Source organism: Thamnophis sirtalis, unplaced genomic scaffold (assembly GCF_051295495.1).
Source record: "Thamnophis sirtalis isolate CommonGarterSnake01/CBP01778 unplaced genomic scaffold, rThaSir2_p1.2 scaffold_4, whole genome shotgun sequence".
NCBI classification, from domain to species: Eukaryota; Metazoa; Chordata; class Lepidosauria; order Squamata; family Natricidae; genus Thamnophis; species Thamnophis sirtalis.
Genome location: NW_028261384.1, coordinates 142492676 through 142508541, shown reverse-complemented (window position 1 = coordinate 142508541; position 15866 = coordinate 142492676). Strand labels below are relative to the sequence as shown.

The 15866-nt window shown below is 55.8% G+C and overlaps 1 protein-coding gene across 1 annotated transcript; it reads right to left on the bottom strand.

Moving 5' to 3' along the window:
* Positions 1 to 777: 777 nt before the first annotated feature.
* On the bottom strand, positions 778 to 13880 carry GNB2 (G protein subunit beta 2). The gene is made up of 10 exons (XM_087714321.1): positions 13682 to 13880; positions 5623 to 5750; positions 5340 to 5378; positions 5125 to 5231; positions 4915 to 4978; positions 4665 to 4827; positions 4512 to 4578; positions 3295 to 3496; positions 2389 to 2605; positions 778 to 1025 (listed from the first exon to the last, which is right to left on the bottom strand). Exons 2-10 carry the CDS (start codon positions 5677 to 5679, stop codon positions 919 to 921), a joined length of 1023 nt encoding a protein of 340 aa, XP_087570447.1. The 5' UTR covers positions 5680 to 5750; positions 13682 to 13880; the 3' UTR covers positions 778 to 918.
* Between the last annotated feature and the right edge of the window lie 1986 nt (positions 13881 to 15866).

Here is a 15866-nt window from a genome sequence, read left to right as displayed (position 1 = left end):
GGGGCTAACCCTTCGCCCTACCTCTCTCTTCTGGCCACTTTAGCGGGAGGGAAAATCAATCCAGGGACAGACAGCAAAGAATGAAGAAATGGGGGTTCTCTGAACCGCCCCCCCCCTTCCCAGGAGTGTTGGGGCCCAATCACTTTCCCGGCTCCAGTTTAAGTCAGGGTTCCCCAAAAGCCGTCATGTAATTGTAGGAAGTATCTAGCTCAAGGCTGAACTGCCGAATTGGGACACTCCTATTTCGCAGCTCGAGCACATCCCCCTTGGAGGGGGAGGGCACCAATGACCTCCCCTAACCCCAAGGAAACCTGCAGCAACAGCCCTCCTCTACACAGAACCCGATACAGTCTGGTCCATTCTGCGTTCTGGACCTACATTTGCCTCCCAGAACGAGGAGATCGGAGAGGAAGGGATAACGAGAGAGTAAATAGGCCACAATGGGTGATCCCTATCAAAAGGAACGCATTCGTCCCAGGGAATTCTGGGAATTGAAGTCCACAAGTCTTAAAAGTGGCCACCTTTGGACACCCCTGCCCTAGGCTATGCTGGGGGGGGACGGACACCGAAGCTTCACCACCACCACCTCGCAGCCCCCCCCTCAACAAAATCACACAGTGCTGCATTGTAACCCCTCAAAACCTTTTTATTTGTGAGGCTGGCACCCCCTGCTCCCCCTTGGCAGCATCGCTGGCATCCTTCCCCCCTCAACGTTGCAGGTGGAAATCAGGCTTAGAATGAGGTTAAAGTGGGGCAGAGAAAGAAACAGGATGGGGGAGGAAGGACTGGGAGGGCCGCCGGCTGAGGGGCAGAGGCTCAAGGCCACAGCAGAGGGGGCAGAGACCGGAGGGGGGGGGGCACCAAGGGCCTCCAGCTTTTCTCCCACCAGCCCCACCCCCATCCACCCCAAGGCAGGGTTCAGTTCCAGACTTTCAAGAAGCTGTCCCAGGAGCCGGTAGCTACGGCCATACCGTCGTCTGTCACTCCGAGGCAGCTGACCCGGTTGTCGTGGCCAGCGAGGACCCCTGTAACGAGAGAGAATTCCTAGCAAGGAAGCTCGACGAAGTGGCAGCAGAGACCACGGGACCCCTCAAATGCCTTTTCCTGCCGGTCAGTCCGGAGGGAGAGGAGCCCCTCCACACCTCCATCCTATTCACCACCTGGACCTTCCTAGCCGGCACCAACGGCATTCCCGTTGCCCAGCCCCTGAACGCTTGCAACCCAACCCTGAGAGGTCTCCTGCTCCTCCGATGGGCCCAGCCTGACCCCTCCCCAGCACAAAAATGGGGTTTATCTTCCCGAATGCTGGCCTGGGGTACGGGGGTACGGGTATTGACAAAAGGGCACAGATCAACCAATATGGTTATGGCAAAGAGGCGGAGGCAGCAAAGACCGGCCATAGCCATGGTTTAGGGTACAGGTGGGTGGGAAGCTGGACAGAGTTTACCCCTCTTTTGGGGACTAACAGGTTGGCCTGCGGTGGATGGCAGCCTGGATTCCCAGGAGGGAGGGGCTACTTTCCCTCCTGGGATCGGAGCGTCTGGGAGGCAGGAAGAAGGCCAAGGCGGCCCCTCCCCGGCAGCTCACAGGAGTCTCTCTATATAGTTATGCAGGGAGTTGGCTTTAGTCTGGCAAGATCCCGTCTACAGGCAACAGGAGGAATCGGCACTGGGGATGTTACCTAGTTGGGGTCATGAACCCCCTGCAAGAAAGCAACCAAGCTCAGAGACCCCACAGCCTTTTTCTTCCTCCTCCTCCTCCTCCCAACCCCTTACTCCCTTCTAGCACTGAAGAAGCTACCTAGTTGGGTCTCGAAACGTCTGCGAGGAAACCCCCCAAGCTCCGAGGGCACCAAGGACCCCTCCAATAACCATAAAGACATCTAGGGAGCTTCTCCATCATCCAGGTCACGGTTCTCTTTTTTTCCTCCCCCAAACGACAACTCTGGACTTCCTCGTTTTTCTTTGAAAACGTTTCACTTCTCATCCCAAGAAGCTTCTTCGGCTCTGACTGGGATGGTGCGGAATGGAAGGATCAAATTTGAAGAAGCTTCTTGGATGAAAGTCTTCACAGAAAAGCAAGAAAGTCCAGTTGCCTCTTGCAAAAAAAAACTTCTCTGGGGAGGAACAATAAGCTACTCAAACAACCGAGGCCGCAGAACTCAAACCAAGCAGACTACGGTCTGATCTGGTTTCTGAAAACCAGGAGTCCCTAGATTTTCGCAGGATCTCAAGCAGATGCTTGAGGCTGGGAGGAGAATTTCATTCCCTTAACTCTGCTGACTTAAAAAGGGCTGCTCTGAGCTTTTAACACAGCAGCGAAGTCAGGGGCACAGGAGTGGGCAGAGGCATCAGACGGAGGGAAGAGGAGCTCCTGCTGGCCACCCACCTGCCCGGTCGCCCTTCATGGAGTCCCAGATGTTGCAGTTGAAGTCATCGTAGCCGGCCAGCAGGAGGCGTCCGCTGCGGGAGAAGGCAACCGAGGTGATGCCACAAATGATGTTGTCGTGCGAGTACAGCATCAGCTCCTGGTCGGCACGCAGGTCGAAGAGGCGACAGGTGGCATCATCGGAACCCGTGGTGAAGGCATTCCCATTGGGGAAGAACTGGGTGAGAAAGGAAGAGGGGAGGCAGCTAAGCAGAGGCAGCGAGGGGATTCTGGGAGTTTGAAGTTCGCCCGCTTTAAAATGGCTGCTGCGGAGCAACCGTCCCAGTCGAGGTCAAGTGGGGAATTAGCAAGGGACTCGTTATGTTAACATGTGAGGATGAAGTCTGGACCCCCCGCCCCTTTTGAATGCCACGAAGTTCCAAACTGCAGTCTACACAAGGAACACACACCTACACAAGGAACTATATTACAACACTGTACTACAAGCACAGAACAATAAAGTAGCTACTTTGAACTCTACATTTTTTGGTCTGGTTGTTCGTTGGTTGTGTGTAACAAGAGAAATTCTGGCCTAACGAGACAGGGGCTGGAGAGTATCTCAAACAGGGTCTTTCGAGTCTGGCCGCCTACAAACACCCCACCCCACCCCATTGCCGCTCCTATATTATTCAGGGAAAAGATGGCGGTTTCCGCCTATGTGCGGACTTTCGTGGTATCAATGTCGTGTCTGTGGAGCTTATCTGCCACTCATGAAGGCTTTGCTAGCCCAGTTGTTGGAGGGGGTTATCTTTACTAAGTTGGACCTCTGAGGTCAGGAGGTAGCGCCGCCATGGAAAAGCCGCTACCCCCACGAATGTCAGCATGAGGGCTGACCACTCCCCTCCCCAAGGCAGGCTCTGCACTCACACAGACAGCGTTGATGTCGGATTCGTGTCCCGTGAACGTCTGCCGGCACATGCTGTCTCGGATGTCCCACAGCTTGACGGAAGCATCGCACGCGCCCGAGACAAAGCAGCGCATGTCGGGGGAGAGCGAGAGGGACATCACGTCCCCACTGTGGCCTGTGAAGGTGGTGGTTTGCTGGCCCGTCTCGATGTCCCACAAGGCGCTGGCAAGGAGGAAGGGGAGGCAGTCAGGCAGGCACCCCACCGAGCTTCAGGACTCCAGATCCGACCACTCACTCACTCTTTTTTTTTTTTTTTTTTTTACTTTTTAAAGTATTTTTTACTACTGGTTTGGCTGAACCGGCCCAAACCAGTAGCATTTCACCCCTGCCCCCAACCTCTTTGGCACTAAGGGTCTGGTTCCGTGGAGAGGATTTCTCCATGGACTGGGGGGGGGGGGGTGTTGTTGGTTTCGTGTGCTGTCTGTTTCGCTTGTTTGTAGGGCCCAGGGCCATTCCACAGACCAGAGAAGGAGCTCAAAATTTCTGTTGCGAAGGCAGAGTTAAGTCTAGTCCCATTTTACGAGCTTCCTTCCCGTGGATGTTAAGTGAATCACTGCAGTTGTTATGTCAGCAGCCCGATTTTTTTAAGCGAAGCCGGCTTCCCCCACTGACTTATCGGAAAGTCGCAGAAGGGGAATCGTGCGACTTCCAGGACATCCGTGACCGTCATGTCAGCCAGTTGGCAAGCAAGCATCCAACTTTTGATCACGTGACAAATGGGGAATGTGGGAAATGGTCATAAGTCACTTTTTCCCAGTGTTGTCGTAACTTTGAGCAGCCATGAAATGAAAGTTGTAAGTCGAGGGCCATTATGAGCCACGGTGGCACAGTGGTTAGAATGCAGGACCGCAGGCTGACTCTGCCAACTGCCAGGAGTTTGATCCTGACCGGTTCAAGGTTGATTCAGCCTTCCCTCCTTCTGAGGTGGGTAAGAGGAGGACCCAGATTGTTGGGGGGCAAAAGGCGGACTCTGTGAACCGCTTAGAGAGGGCAGTAAAAGCCCTGCGAAGCGGAATATACGTCTTAAGTGTGATTGCTAGTGCTGTCCACTTCTAGCTGGCTCTCGGCTCAAAACATCTGTCTCAACAAGTGAGTGAGGGATATATCACAAAACCCCTCCCCTTTTTTGAGGGGGGGAGGGCTTGGCATCTATTTGGCTCGAAGTCCACCCACTCACCAGGTTGTGTCTCCCGAACTGGTGATGATCTGGTTATCGGTCAGGAACCGGCAGCAGGAGAGGTACCCTGGTGGAGGAGAGGAGGGTTCGGAGGAGTGAGGGGGCGCGGAGGAGTCCTGACCCCTCCCCGGGGGGAGAAGCGCAAGTCCTCACCCGTGTGTCCCGGCAGCTCCCGGCTGACGCGGACGTTCCCTTCGCGGGTTTTGAGGCTGTAGATGGAGCAAATGTTGTCCAGCCCGCCGCAGGCCACGTAATTCCCGGAGGGAGCGTAGGCACAGGTCATCACCCAGGACGACCTCAGAGGAATGGCGTGAACCTGGAAGGAGAGGGGCGCTGAGCGGGGGAGGGGGGGCAGGCCCGGGGAGGCCTTCCTCGGGGGCCCAAATGCCGCCTTCCCGCTTACCTTGTTGGTGGTGTAGCTGTCCCAGATGATCAGCTTCCCGTCTTGAGAGGCGCTAACCAAAAGCCTGCGGGGGCGAGAGAGGGAAAGGGGGCTCAGGGCCTTGATCGTTTTGGTGGGGGGGGGGAAAGGATGGGGATCCCCCGCCCTAGAGGACGTTTCCAACTCCCCCACCCGCTCTTCATTCGGGGGGAGGATGGGGGGTGCGCTCACCTGGAGTCTGTCCCCCAGTGCATGGCATAGATCTTGGCCAGGTGACCCCGCAGCGTCCGCCTCGTTCGCATCTGGATCCGGCCCACCGGATCGAGGCCAGCGGTGATCTTGGGGGGGGGGAAGGAAGAGAAGGGTCACGGGTGGGAGGAGGGGGCCGAGTGAGGTCCCAGAAGCCACTCCGCCTCCCCTCCCATCCCGGAGTCCGCCTGCCTTACCTGGGTCAGCGTGGAATCGCCACATGCTTTCCTGGCGTCCTGCGGGATAGAGGAGGAAGGAGCGGCTCACTTAACGACCGGCTCAGATGCCCACTCCCCCCCCCCAAAACCCAACCGCCCCCTTCATTCCCCTCCCCGGAGAGCATTGTATCCTCCAGCACGCCCCCCCCCCTCACCCGCCAAACCAAAGATGGTGCCATGAAGGCCTGGTTTCTCAAGAGGCATTTGCCACCTCACTGAGGACTAGAATCTTGTGGCAGCCCCACCCCTCCGAGTAACTCACCCTGATCTGGTTCCGCAGCTGCTCCGCTTCCTGCCTCAACTGCTCTAGTTCACTCATGGTGGCTGAGGGGGTTTGGGGTGGGGGCAGGGGCTTGGCCAGCAGCCCCTTTCACTTAGCCACAATTCTGCCTGGGGAGGAGGGGAGAGAGAGAGATTGGAGGCAATCGGAAATTATTCCGGCGGCTTTAAGGAAGATCTCACTTTTTCACCAGAGTGGAGTGGTGGCCTAGAGGTGGAGCTCTTGCCTCTCAGTCAGGCGGCTGTGTGTTCGATCCCAGGTAGAGGCAGATATGGGCTCAATGAGAATCTATCTGCTGAACGAAACTCCGCATTGGCAACAGGGAACGGCATCCGGCCACTCAACACTCAGCCCCATTCAGTTGCCCAGACTCCACCCTGATGTGAGGGATGGTGGGGTCATTAAATGATGCCATTCCAGTTGAATGGCAGCTGTCACAATCAGTATTCCTTGACTTAACAACAGTTTAGTGACCGTTCAAAGTTACGACGGCACTGGAAAAAAGCAACTTATGACGTTTTCCACAGTTACCACCTTTGCAGCATCAAACTTCAGATGCTTGCTTTATGACGGTCGCTGTGCCCCAAGGTCGCACCATCCCCTTTTGCGACCTCACTTGACGACCAGTTACTCGCTTAACAACGGCAGTGATTCACTTAAGGACCAAGGCATGAAAAGGTCGTAAAATGGGGGCAAAACTTGCTTCACAAATGTCTCGCTTAACATCAGAAGTGTTGGGCTCAATTGTGGTCGTAAGTCAAGGACCACCTGTAGAGTCAATGATTCACTTAACGACCGTGTTACTAAACAGCTGCAGCGATTTTTAAGAAAGGGCACAAAATGGAGCAAAACTCAGAACAACTGTTTTGCTTAGTGACTGAAATCTGAGGCCCAGTTGTGGTCATAAGTCGAGGACAGCCCGGGATTTAAAAATACAGCTGTAATTCTCCCTTTCATCCGGCAACAATCGCATGCTGGATTAGAAATATTTTTCCACTTTCCAGTCGGAAAGAGGAAGACGCCAAAAAGATGGATGCGGCCACAATTCTCCCCTTACGCCTCCCCTCCGTTTCTCCCCGGTCCAGCCGGACCCCCGGCTCCCCATCAGGGGCCAAGGGAGCCACTGACCCTCCAGAACCAGACCCAGAAGTGGCCGCCTCTGAAGGGAGCGGATTTCGGATTTCTGCCCTCTTGCCTCTGCAGGGAGCTCACCGTCCCGGGCCTGAGCCCACTCCAGGGACCCCCAAAAGGGGGATTTGAGGGATCGTTGACGCACACACCCCTTGCAACCCAAGCCCCCCCCCAAATTCCAAAGCCACGGGGGGAGGCAGGCCGATCTAGGAGGTGCTGCTGAGAGGAGAAAGGAAGAGGCTCACGGTCTGCAACCCCCAAATCCCCACAGATGCAAAGGAGGGAGACACACACACACACACACACACACACACACACGGAAAGGGTCCCGCTTTAACGGGGCCCCTCAATGCTCTTCGCCCAAATCCGCTGCAGAAACGGATCCCAACCCACGACTGAACGTGACCGCCACGGTGGTGCAGTGGTCAGAACGCAGCATGCAAGCGGACTCTACCGGCTGCCAGCAGTTCGATCCTGAGCGGCTGAAAGTTGACTCAACTTTCCGTCCTTCTGAGGTCGGTAAAATGAAGACCCCCCCAATTTGTTGGGGGTGGGGGAGGGCAAGAGGATGACTCTGTAAACCGCTTAGAGAGGGCAGTAAAAGCCCTGCGAAACAGAATATAAGTCTAAGTGCTTTTCCTTGGGAACGGAAGATGAAGAAAGGAAGGAAGGAAGGAAGGCAGATGAAGGAAGAAAGGAAGGAAGGGAGGGAGGAAGGAAGGAAGGAAGGTAGATGAAGGAAGGAAGGAAAAAAGGAAGGAAGGAAGGAAGGAAGGAAGGAAGGAAGGAAGGAAGGAAGGAAGGAAGGAAGGAAGGCAGATGAAGGAAGGAAGGAAGGAAGGAAGGCAGATGAAGGAAGGAAGGAAGGAAGGAAGGAAGGAAGGAAGGCAGATGAAGGAAGGAAGGAAGGAAGGCAGATGAAGGAAGGAAGGAAGGAAGGCAGATGAAGGAAGGAAGGAAGGAAGGAAGGCAGATGAAGGAAGGAAGGTCTAGTGGCACAGTGGTTAGAATACAGTATTGCAGGCTAATTCTGCCCACAGCCAGGAGTTCGATCCTGAAAGGCTCAAGGACTTCCGTCCTTCCGAGGTGGGTAAAAGGAGGACCCAGATTGTTGGGGGGTGGGGGGGGAATATAAGCAGAATCTAAGTCTAACTGCTGTGGCTATTGCTATCTGAGCCCCCCCTCCCTCTGGCATAGGAACCCCCCCCCCCTCCGCAGCTCCCACGACCGCTTCTGAATGGAAACAAGGCCGGGGCGTAGTGGGGGGGGGGGGGAACTCAGAGCAGCTGGATTTTCACTTCCTGGCAGAGCCTTTTGCAAATAAAGGTGGGGTCGCCCCCTACGGACCCCCCTCTCTCTGGCCACCCCAGAGGAGCCCAAAAGACAGGGTTGCTACGGCGACCGGCCATTCTCTCTCTCTCTCTCACACACACACACACACACACTGCTCCATGCTATGGGAGGCGGTTGCCTGGGCAACGGGCGATGGATCCGGCCTGTTGGGAGGGAGGAAGTGGGAAGGGAAGGCGGCCAAGGGCGGCTTCCTCCAGCGGGGGGGGGGGGCGCTCCTTCCTGGGGGGGGCAAGGAAAGAGCCGCCTTCCCCCTCCCCCCATGTTGCACAGCCTTCGAGTGGCCAGAAAATGCCTGGAGGGGGGGGATGTCCTGGCTCCCAATTCACAGGGGAGACCCCAAAACAAGGGGGAAGAGGGGAAGCCCCCCCGGGACAGGGGGCGGCAGGAGGCCCAGAGGTGGCAGAGCCGGAGCATGGCAAGGATGGTGCCAGGTGCCGCCTTCCAAAACAGGAATTCTTTACCACCTCCAGGAATCCTGGCACTTTTACACGATGCCAGGCGCCAAACCCCCCCCCATTAGAAATGGAGGGCATTTGAGGTGCCCGGAGAGGAGGCTACAGCGAAGGAGACAGCAGGATCACAGTGCCACCCCCCCCTCCTCCGATTCAGCCCAGATCACAGGCGCTCCCTGCTCCTCCACAGGCCGGTCTGATCCTCCGCCGTGGGGGATTTGGGAGCCTTCCTAGGGTGCCGCGAGGGGGGGGGGGCACCCCCACGGCTGGCAAGAGACTCGGCAGATGGGAGCCCAGCGGGAAGGTGGCCTCAGCACTCCACACACACCCCCATCCCCGGGCTGCAAATCTGTGCTCGGCTCACAGGCAGGGAAAGCATTTATTTAGAATGGAATAGAGCTGGAAGGGACCCCGGAGGTCTTCTAGTCCAGCCCCCTGCTGAAGGAGGAGACCCTGCGCCATTTCAGACAAGCGGCCGTCCACTGGAAACCTCCAGCACCCACAACTTCTAGTGGCAGGCTGTTCCACTGGTTAATTGTCCTCAATACAATAGAATACAATAGCAGAGTTGGAAGGGACCTTGGAGGTCTTCTAGTCCAACCCCCTGCCTAGGCAGGAGACCCTATACCGTTTCAGACAAATGGTTATCCAACATCTTCTTAAAGACTTCCAGTGTTGGGGCATTCACAACCTCTGGAGGCAACTTCTGTTCCACTGGTTAATTGTTCTCACTGTCAGGAAATTCCTCCTTAGTTCTAAGTTGCTTCTCTCCTTGGTTAGTTTCCACCCATTGCTTCTTGTTCTACACTCAGGTGCCTTGGAGAATAGCTTGACCCCCAAATCTTCTTTGTGGCATCCCCTGAGATATTGGAAGACTGCTATCATGTCTCCCCTGGTCCTTCTTTCTATTAAACTAGACATCCCCAGTTCCTGCAACCGTTCTTCCTATGTTTTAGCCTCCAATCCCCTAGTCCTCTTGGTTGCTCTTCTCTGCACTCTTTCTAAGGTCTCCACATCTTTTCTACATCGTGGCGACCAAAACTGGATGCAAATATTCCAAGTGTGGCCTTTCCAAGGCCTTATAAAGTGGCATTAACCCTTCACGTGATCTTGATTCTATTCCTTCTGTTGATGCAGCCTAGAACTGTGTTGGCTTTTTTGGCAGCTGCTGCCCACATCTGGCTCCTATTTAAATGGTTCTCCACTAGGACTCCAAGATCCCTCTCAGAGTTGCTACTGTTGAGCAAGGTACCACCTATCCTGTACCTGTGCATTTCGTTTTCCTTGCCTAAATGTAGAACCTGACTCTTTTCACCCTTGAATTTTATTTTATTAGATAGTGTCCAATATTCAAGTTTGTCCAGATCCTTCTGTATCTTGAGCCTTAAGTCTTCTGGAGTGTTGGCTATTCCTGCCAGCTTAGTGTCATCTGCAAATTTGATGAGTTCCCCATTTATCCCCTCATCCAAATCCTCACTGTCAGGAGATTTCTCCTTAATTCCAGCTTGCTTCTCTTCTTAAGTTTCCATCTGTTCTTTCCTGGTGCTTTGGAGAATAATTTGACCCTCTCTTCTTTGGGGACAGCAAACACTGGAAGGCTGATATCATGTCCCCCGTCCCCCCCATGTCCTTCTTTTCTCTGGCCAAATGCAATTCCTGCAGCCGCTCTTCGTATGTTTTATTCTCCAGGCCTTTGACCATCTCCGTTGCCCTTCTCTGCACTTTTTCCAAAGTCTCTTTTTTTTTTTCCGTAACGTGGGGACCAAAACTGGACGCAGTTTTCCAGGTGTGGCCTTACTAAAGGTTTTACAAAGCGGCACTTTATAAAACAGTGTTTCTCAACCTTGACAACTTGAAGATGTCTGGACTTCAAGTCCCAGAATTCCCCAGCCAGCGAATGCTTAATCATTCCCCTGGCTCAGCTGATAAGGGAGGAGAGCTTGTGGCTTAGAGGTTAATACAACTGCATAATCCAGTGTTTCTCAATCTTGGCAACTTGAAGATGCCTGGACTTCAAGTCCCAGAATTCCCCAGCCAGCGAATGCTTAATCATTCCCCTGGCTCAGCTGATAAGGGAGGAGAGCTTGTGGCTTAGAGGTTAATACAACTGCCTAATCCAGTGTTTCTCAACCTTGGCAACTTGAAGATGTCTGGACTTCAACTCCCAGAATTCCCCAGCCAGCGAATGCTTAATCATTCCCCTGGCTCAGCTGATAAGGGAGGAGAGCTTGTGGCTTAGAGGTTAATACAACTGCATAATCCAGTGTTTCTCAATCTTGGCAACTTGAAGATGCCTGGACTTCAAGTCCCAGAATTCCCCAGCCAGCGAATACTTAATCATTCCCCTGGCTCAGCTGATAAGGGAGGAGAGCTTGTGGCTTAGAGGTTAATACAACTGCATAATCCAGTGTTTCTCAATCTTGGCAACTTGAAGATGCCTGGACTTCAAGTCCCAGAATTCCCCAGCCAGCGAATACTTAATCATTCCCCTGGCTCAGCTGATAAGGGAGGAGAGCTTGTGGCTTAGAGGTTAATACAACTGCATAATCCAGTGTTTCTCAATCTTGGCAACTTGAAGATGCCTGGACTTCAAGTCCCAGAATTCCCCAGCCAGCGAATGCTGGCTGGGGAATTCTGGGACTTGAAGTCCAGGCATCTTCAAGTTGCCAAGGTTGAGAAACACTGTTATAAAGTATAAAATACTTCATTTGCACTGCCTCACCCACACGCTGGACCACAACACCCCAAATTCCCAGCCAAACCAGAGGGGGGGACACCAAATCTGGGACCCCAACTACATCCAGAGGGTCTCCCCACAATCCAGAACTAAAAGCTGCGGTATCCACCCAACTTTCTGGCTCAACAGCGGAACACCACATTCGCGCCTCTGACTTACGACCACCACTAAGCTCCACATTAACAGTTGTTAAGTGAGTTTTGCCCCATGCTACCACCTTTCTTGACACCCTGGTTAAGCGAATCTCTGCAGCTGTTAAGGTCATTAAGTGAATCTGGCTTCCCGTGGCTCAGAGGGGTCACTAAAAGGGGATCACATGACAACACACACACACACACACACGGGACATTGCAACCGTCGTAAGTACGAACCAGCTGCCCATCATCCGAATTTGGGTCACGTGGTCCCGGGGAATTAGTAACTGTGAAACACAGTCCTAAGCACCTTTTGCCGTCATAACTTTGAGCAGTCACTAAATCAGTGTTTGACAACCTTGACCACTTGAAGATGTCTGGCCTTCGCTGGCTGGGGGAATTCTGGGAGTTGAAGTCCAGACATCTTCAAGTAGCCAAGGTTGAGAAACACTGCACTAAATGAACTGTTGTAAGCGGAGGATCTAGGCCAGGCTTTTCTCAACCGTGGCCCCTTTAAGAGGGCTGGGGAATTCTGGGAGTTGAAGTCCACATCTCTGAAAACAGCCGAGGTTGAGAAATAGGAACATCCTCGGAGGAACAAGTGGGTGCAAAAAATTGCACACCGGAAGTAAAAGTGCAATGGGTTCCGCGGAGAGCTGCCACGGGGGGAGGGGAGGAGGGGGGCAACCGGAAAACCAAAGCCGCAGGAGTCTCCATCGGGGACCCCGGCCCAGGAGGAGGGGCTCCCAATGCCCATTGGCGGCATTTCCCGGCTGGCATTTCCTCTTTCAGCTCTGGCCCAAATCAGGGGTGGTGGGCCCTTCTCCAAACAGTAGGGCACCACCCTTCGAGCTCAGGGGGTCTTTTCTAGAGAGTCCAGGAGACCCCTCCCCTTCTGCAGTGGCCCATCAGCTCCAAACCCCCCCCCCATTCTGGGGCTCAACAGGCGGTGGGCATCAGCACAGCGCCAGGCTGAAGCCCACCACCACTTCCTGCAGGGGGGGGGGCTTGCTGGGCTCCCAGCTGGGGTCTCCACTGAAGGTTGAGGCTGGGCAAAACACCCTCTGGCGGGTCTCTGCTTTGCCCCCTCCCCACAGCTAGAGGGGCCCTTGGCTGTGTTTCCCACCCTAGCTGGCTTTCAGGAGGAAGTGAACCGATGCAAGGCTGGCTGGGGAGGGGGCTCTTCCGCACAGCGCTCTTGGGTGGGGGGTGGGGGGTTCTTAACTCTGCAAAGGTCAGGACAGCAGGTAGCCGCCCCCCCCCCAACCCACCTGCCGTTGCAAAGAGGCAGCCACCGAGGGTCTCTTCCTTTGCAAGATGCCAGGTGCAAGGATGCCCCCTCCCCATTTTGCACCCACCTTGGCCAAGCCCAGAACTTGGCTGCTTGCAAGATGCAAAGATGCAAAATTCTCTCTCTCCTCTCTCTCTCTCCCTCTCCCTCCCTCCCTCCCCTCTCTCTCTCTCTCTCTCTCTCTCTCTCACACACACACACACACACAAACGCCTTCTGAGCCCTGGGACGCGAAGGCTCCCCGGGGGAGTCTCATTTCAAGTCCTAATGGAAGCCTCTAGAGATGGATGCCTGGGCTGCTCTTTTGGGGAGGGGGCGCCCAGCTGCCCAGCCCAGCTCTCCCCCACCCACGCCCAAGAGCTCAGCCCGGCCTCCCCCCTCCCAACCAGCACAAGAAGACCCCCTCCCCCCAAAAGTGCCAGGGACCTTTTTGGGGGAGGGGAGATGCAGGAGTTTCTTTCTTTCGGGGCGTGGGGGGGGGTCCGCAGGGAATGAAGGGGAGGGTCCAAGCCAAGGCACCGGTTTACCCTTGGGACCCCCCCCCCGCCCAAAGGGAAGGGACTGGCTGATTTCAGTGGGGAGGGGTCGCGGAGGGGACTGCTGCGGGGGAAGGAGTCGTGGTGGGCTAGGGGGGCGTATAGGAAGGGGGTCCCGGGGAGCCAGGGCGGCCCCTCCCTGCCTGCTCGGGGGCGAAGGGCGTCGGAGCGGCCGGAGGTTGTGCAATGGGGCGGGCGCTTCCCGGGGCCGACAGAGGCTGGGGCGGCGCGGGGGAAGGGCTACCCCGGGTTAGGGGGGCTTCCCGGCTTGCATGGGGGGTCGGGGGCGCCTGGGCGGGGGTCTGCAGGCAGGAGGGGAGGGGGAAAGAGGGGGGGAGTGCAGCAGGAGGTGGAAAAAAGGGGGGGAACCGCCCGGCCTTCCCCAGCCCTCCCCCCCCCAAACCTACCTGCTGCTGCCGCAGCGCCGCCGCCGCCGCACGAGGGGGGCCCGGGGGGGCGCGCCGGGGGGACTCGTTTCCGCTGCTTCCCAGGAGCGGAAGGATCGCGGTTCGGCCGCGGCTGCTGTGCTCAGAGCGCGCGGCGGCAGCGGCGGCCGGGACTCGACTCGGGAGCGCGCGGAGCGATCTCGCCCCCGCCGGCCCAGTGATGCGGGCTCGCTCTTCTCTCTCTGCCGCCGCGCCCAGACTCGGACGCGGCCGAAAAGGGCTCCCCGCTGGGGGGGGGGGAGCGGGAGAAACCAAATCGCTCCGGAAGGGGGGGAGGTCGCGCGGCAAAGGGGAGGCAGGCGGACGCTGCCAGACTGTGAAGAGGGTGCGGGCAAGCGAGGAAACCCGTCCGGGGTGGTTCGAAGCCGGTCCCGTGCCTCCTTTCCCCCCCGCTCCGAAAATAATCCTCGAGTCGGGACGTACCAACTCGGATGGGCAGGATCAGACCGCGCATCCCGCGGGGGGGAAGAGAGAGGGATGAAGAGTTGGGCCATACCAATTCCCCAGGGGTGTCTGAGAAGAGGGCGAGAGGAAGCGTCCGAAATGCCTTCAGACTTGGGCTCCCCGAGGGCAGCCGGGCCTTCTGGGGGTTGTAGTCCCTCGCCCCTGCGGTCAGAAAAGGACGAGGGCATACATTTATTTAAGGGAGAGTTGTTCCATCCAGAGGGGGGTCACCAGGAAAGGTGGTACAGTCCAAAATAGCTTGTTCTAGCCCAGTGTTTCTCAACCTTGTCAACTTGAAGATGTCCGGACTTCAACTCCCAGAATTCCCCAGCCAGCATTCGCTGGCTGGGGAATTCTGGGAGTTGAAGTCCGGACATCTCCAAGTTGCCAAGGTTGAGAAACACTGTCCTAACCACTGCTGGGGAATTCTGGGAGTTGAAGTCCGGACATCTTCAAGTTGCCAAGGTGAGAAACACTGTCCTAACCACTGCTGGGAATTCTGGGAGTTGAAGTCCGGACATCTTCAAGTTGCCAAGGTTGAGAAACACTGTCCTAACCACTGCTGGGGAATTCTGGGAGTTGAAGTCCGGACATCTTCAAGTTGCCAAGGTTGAGAAACACTGTCCTAACCACTGCTGGGGAATTCTGGGAGTTGAAGTCCGGACATCTTCAAGTTGCCAAGGTTGAGAAACACTGTTCTAGCCTGCTCTCCCCCCCCCCTCCACACACACACCCGGATGCGTCGGGACTACAATTCCCATCGGTCCTTGCAGGAGAAATGGCCCTGGGCGTTCAGAAGCAGGCAGGAATCCCGCAGGGGCAGCCTTGCCATTGGCTGCCAGTGGAACCAGCTGGGCAAAGGGGCTCCTGGCAGGCCTGGGTACAGCAGCTGCACCTGGAGAACACCTGCCTGCCTCGCAGCACGGAGAGGTGCCAAGCAGGCTGCCAGGGGAGGAGGCATCCCCAGGAGCAGCCGCAGAACTGATCTCACTAACCTCCTGGCTTCAGACTGGCCGGGGATCACTGGGTATTGGAGTCCCAGCCTGTTTGGGAGGCCGCTGCTCGCACCCACTGTAACCACTAGACCCTGGCGAGGGTCTTCGCTGCAGACCCCAAGAGCTTGGGCGCTGCTCCAGAGTGGCTGAGGACGATGGGAGTTGGAGTCTAATTACTATTTATTTAGCACAGGGGGTGGACAGGTAGCCCTCGACTTGCAACAGGGCTCCGTTAAGTGGCCAAAGTTGCAACAGCCCTGTTGTAAAATAGGGACTTGGGACTGTTTTTTTTCACACTTATTGACCTGCACCAGGGTCAAGTAATGCTTGGAAGTTCATACCTTACGACGGTGGCAGGGTCCCAGGGTCACGCGATTCCCTTTTTGCGACCGCCTTGACGTGCAAAGTCCGCGAGGAAACCAGATCCACTTAACAACCGGGTTTGTTTAACTTCAGAACCGCAGTGACTCGGTTAACGACCGTGGGAAGAAAAAGTCGTAAAACGGGGCCAAACTCGCCTAGAAATGTCTTAGGGCTCCATTGTTGAGGGCTGCCTGTATATATAGGACAGTGTTTCTCAACCTTGGCGACTTTAAGTCCTGTGGACTTCAACTCCCAGAATCCCCCAGCCAGCTCTCGCTGGCTGGGGGATTCTGGGAGTTGAAGTCCACAGGACTTAAAGTCGCCAAGGTTGAGAAACACTGATA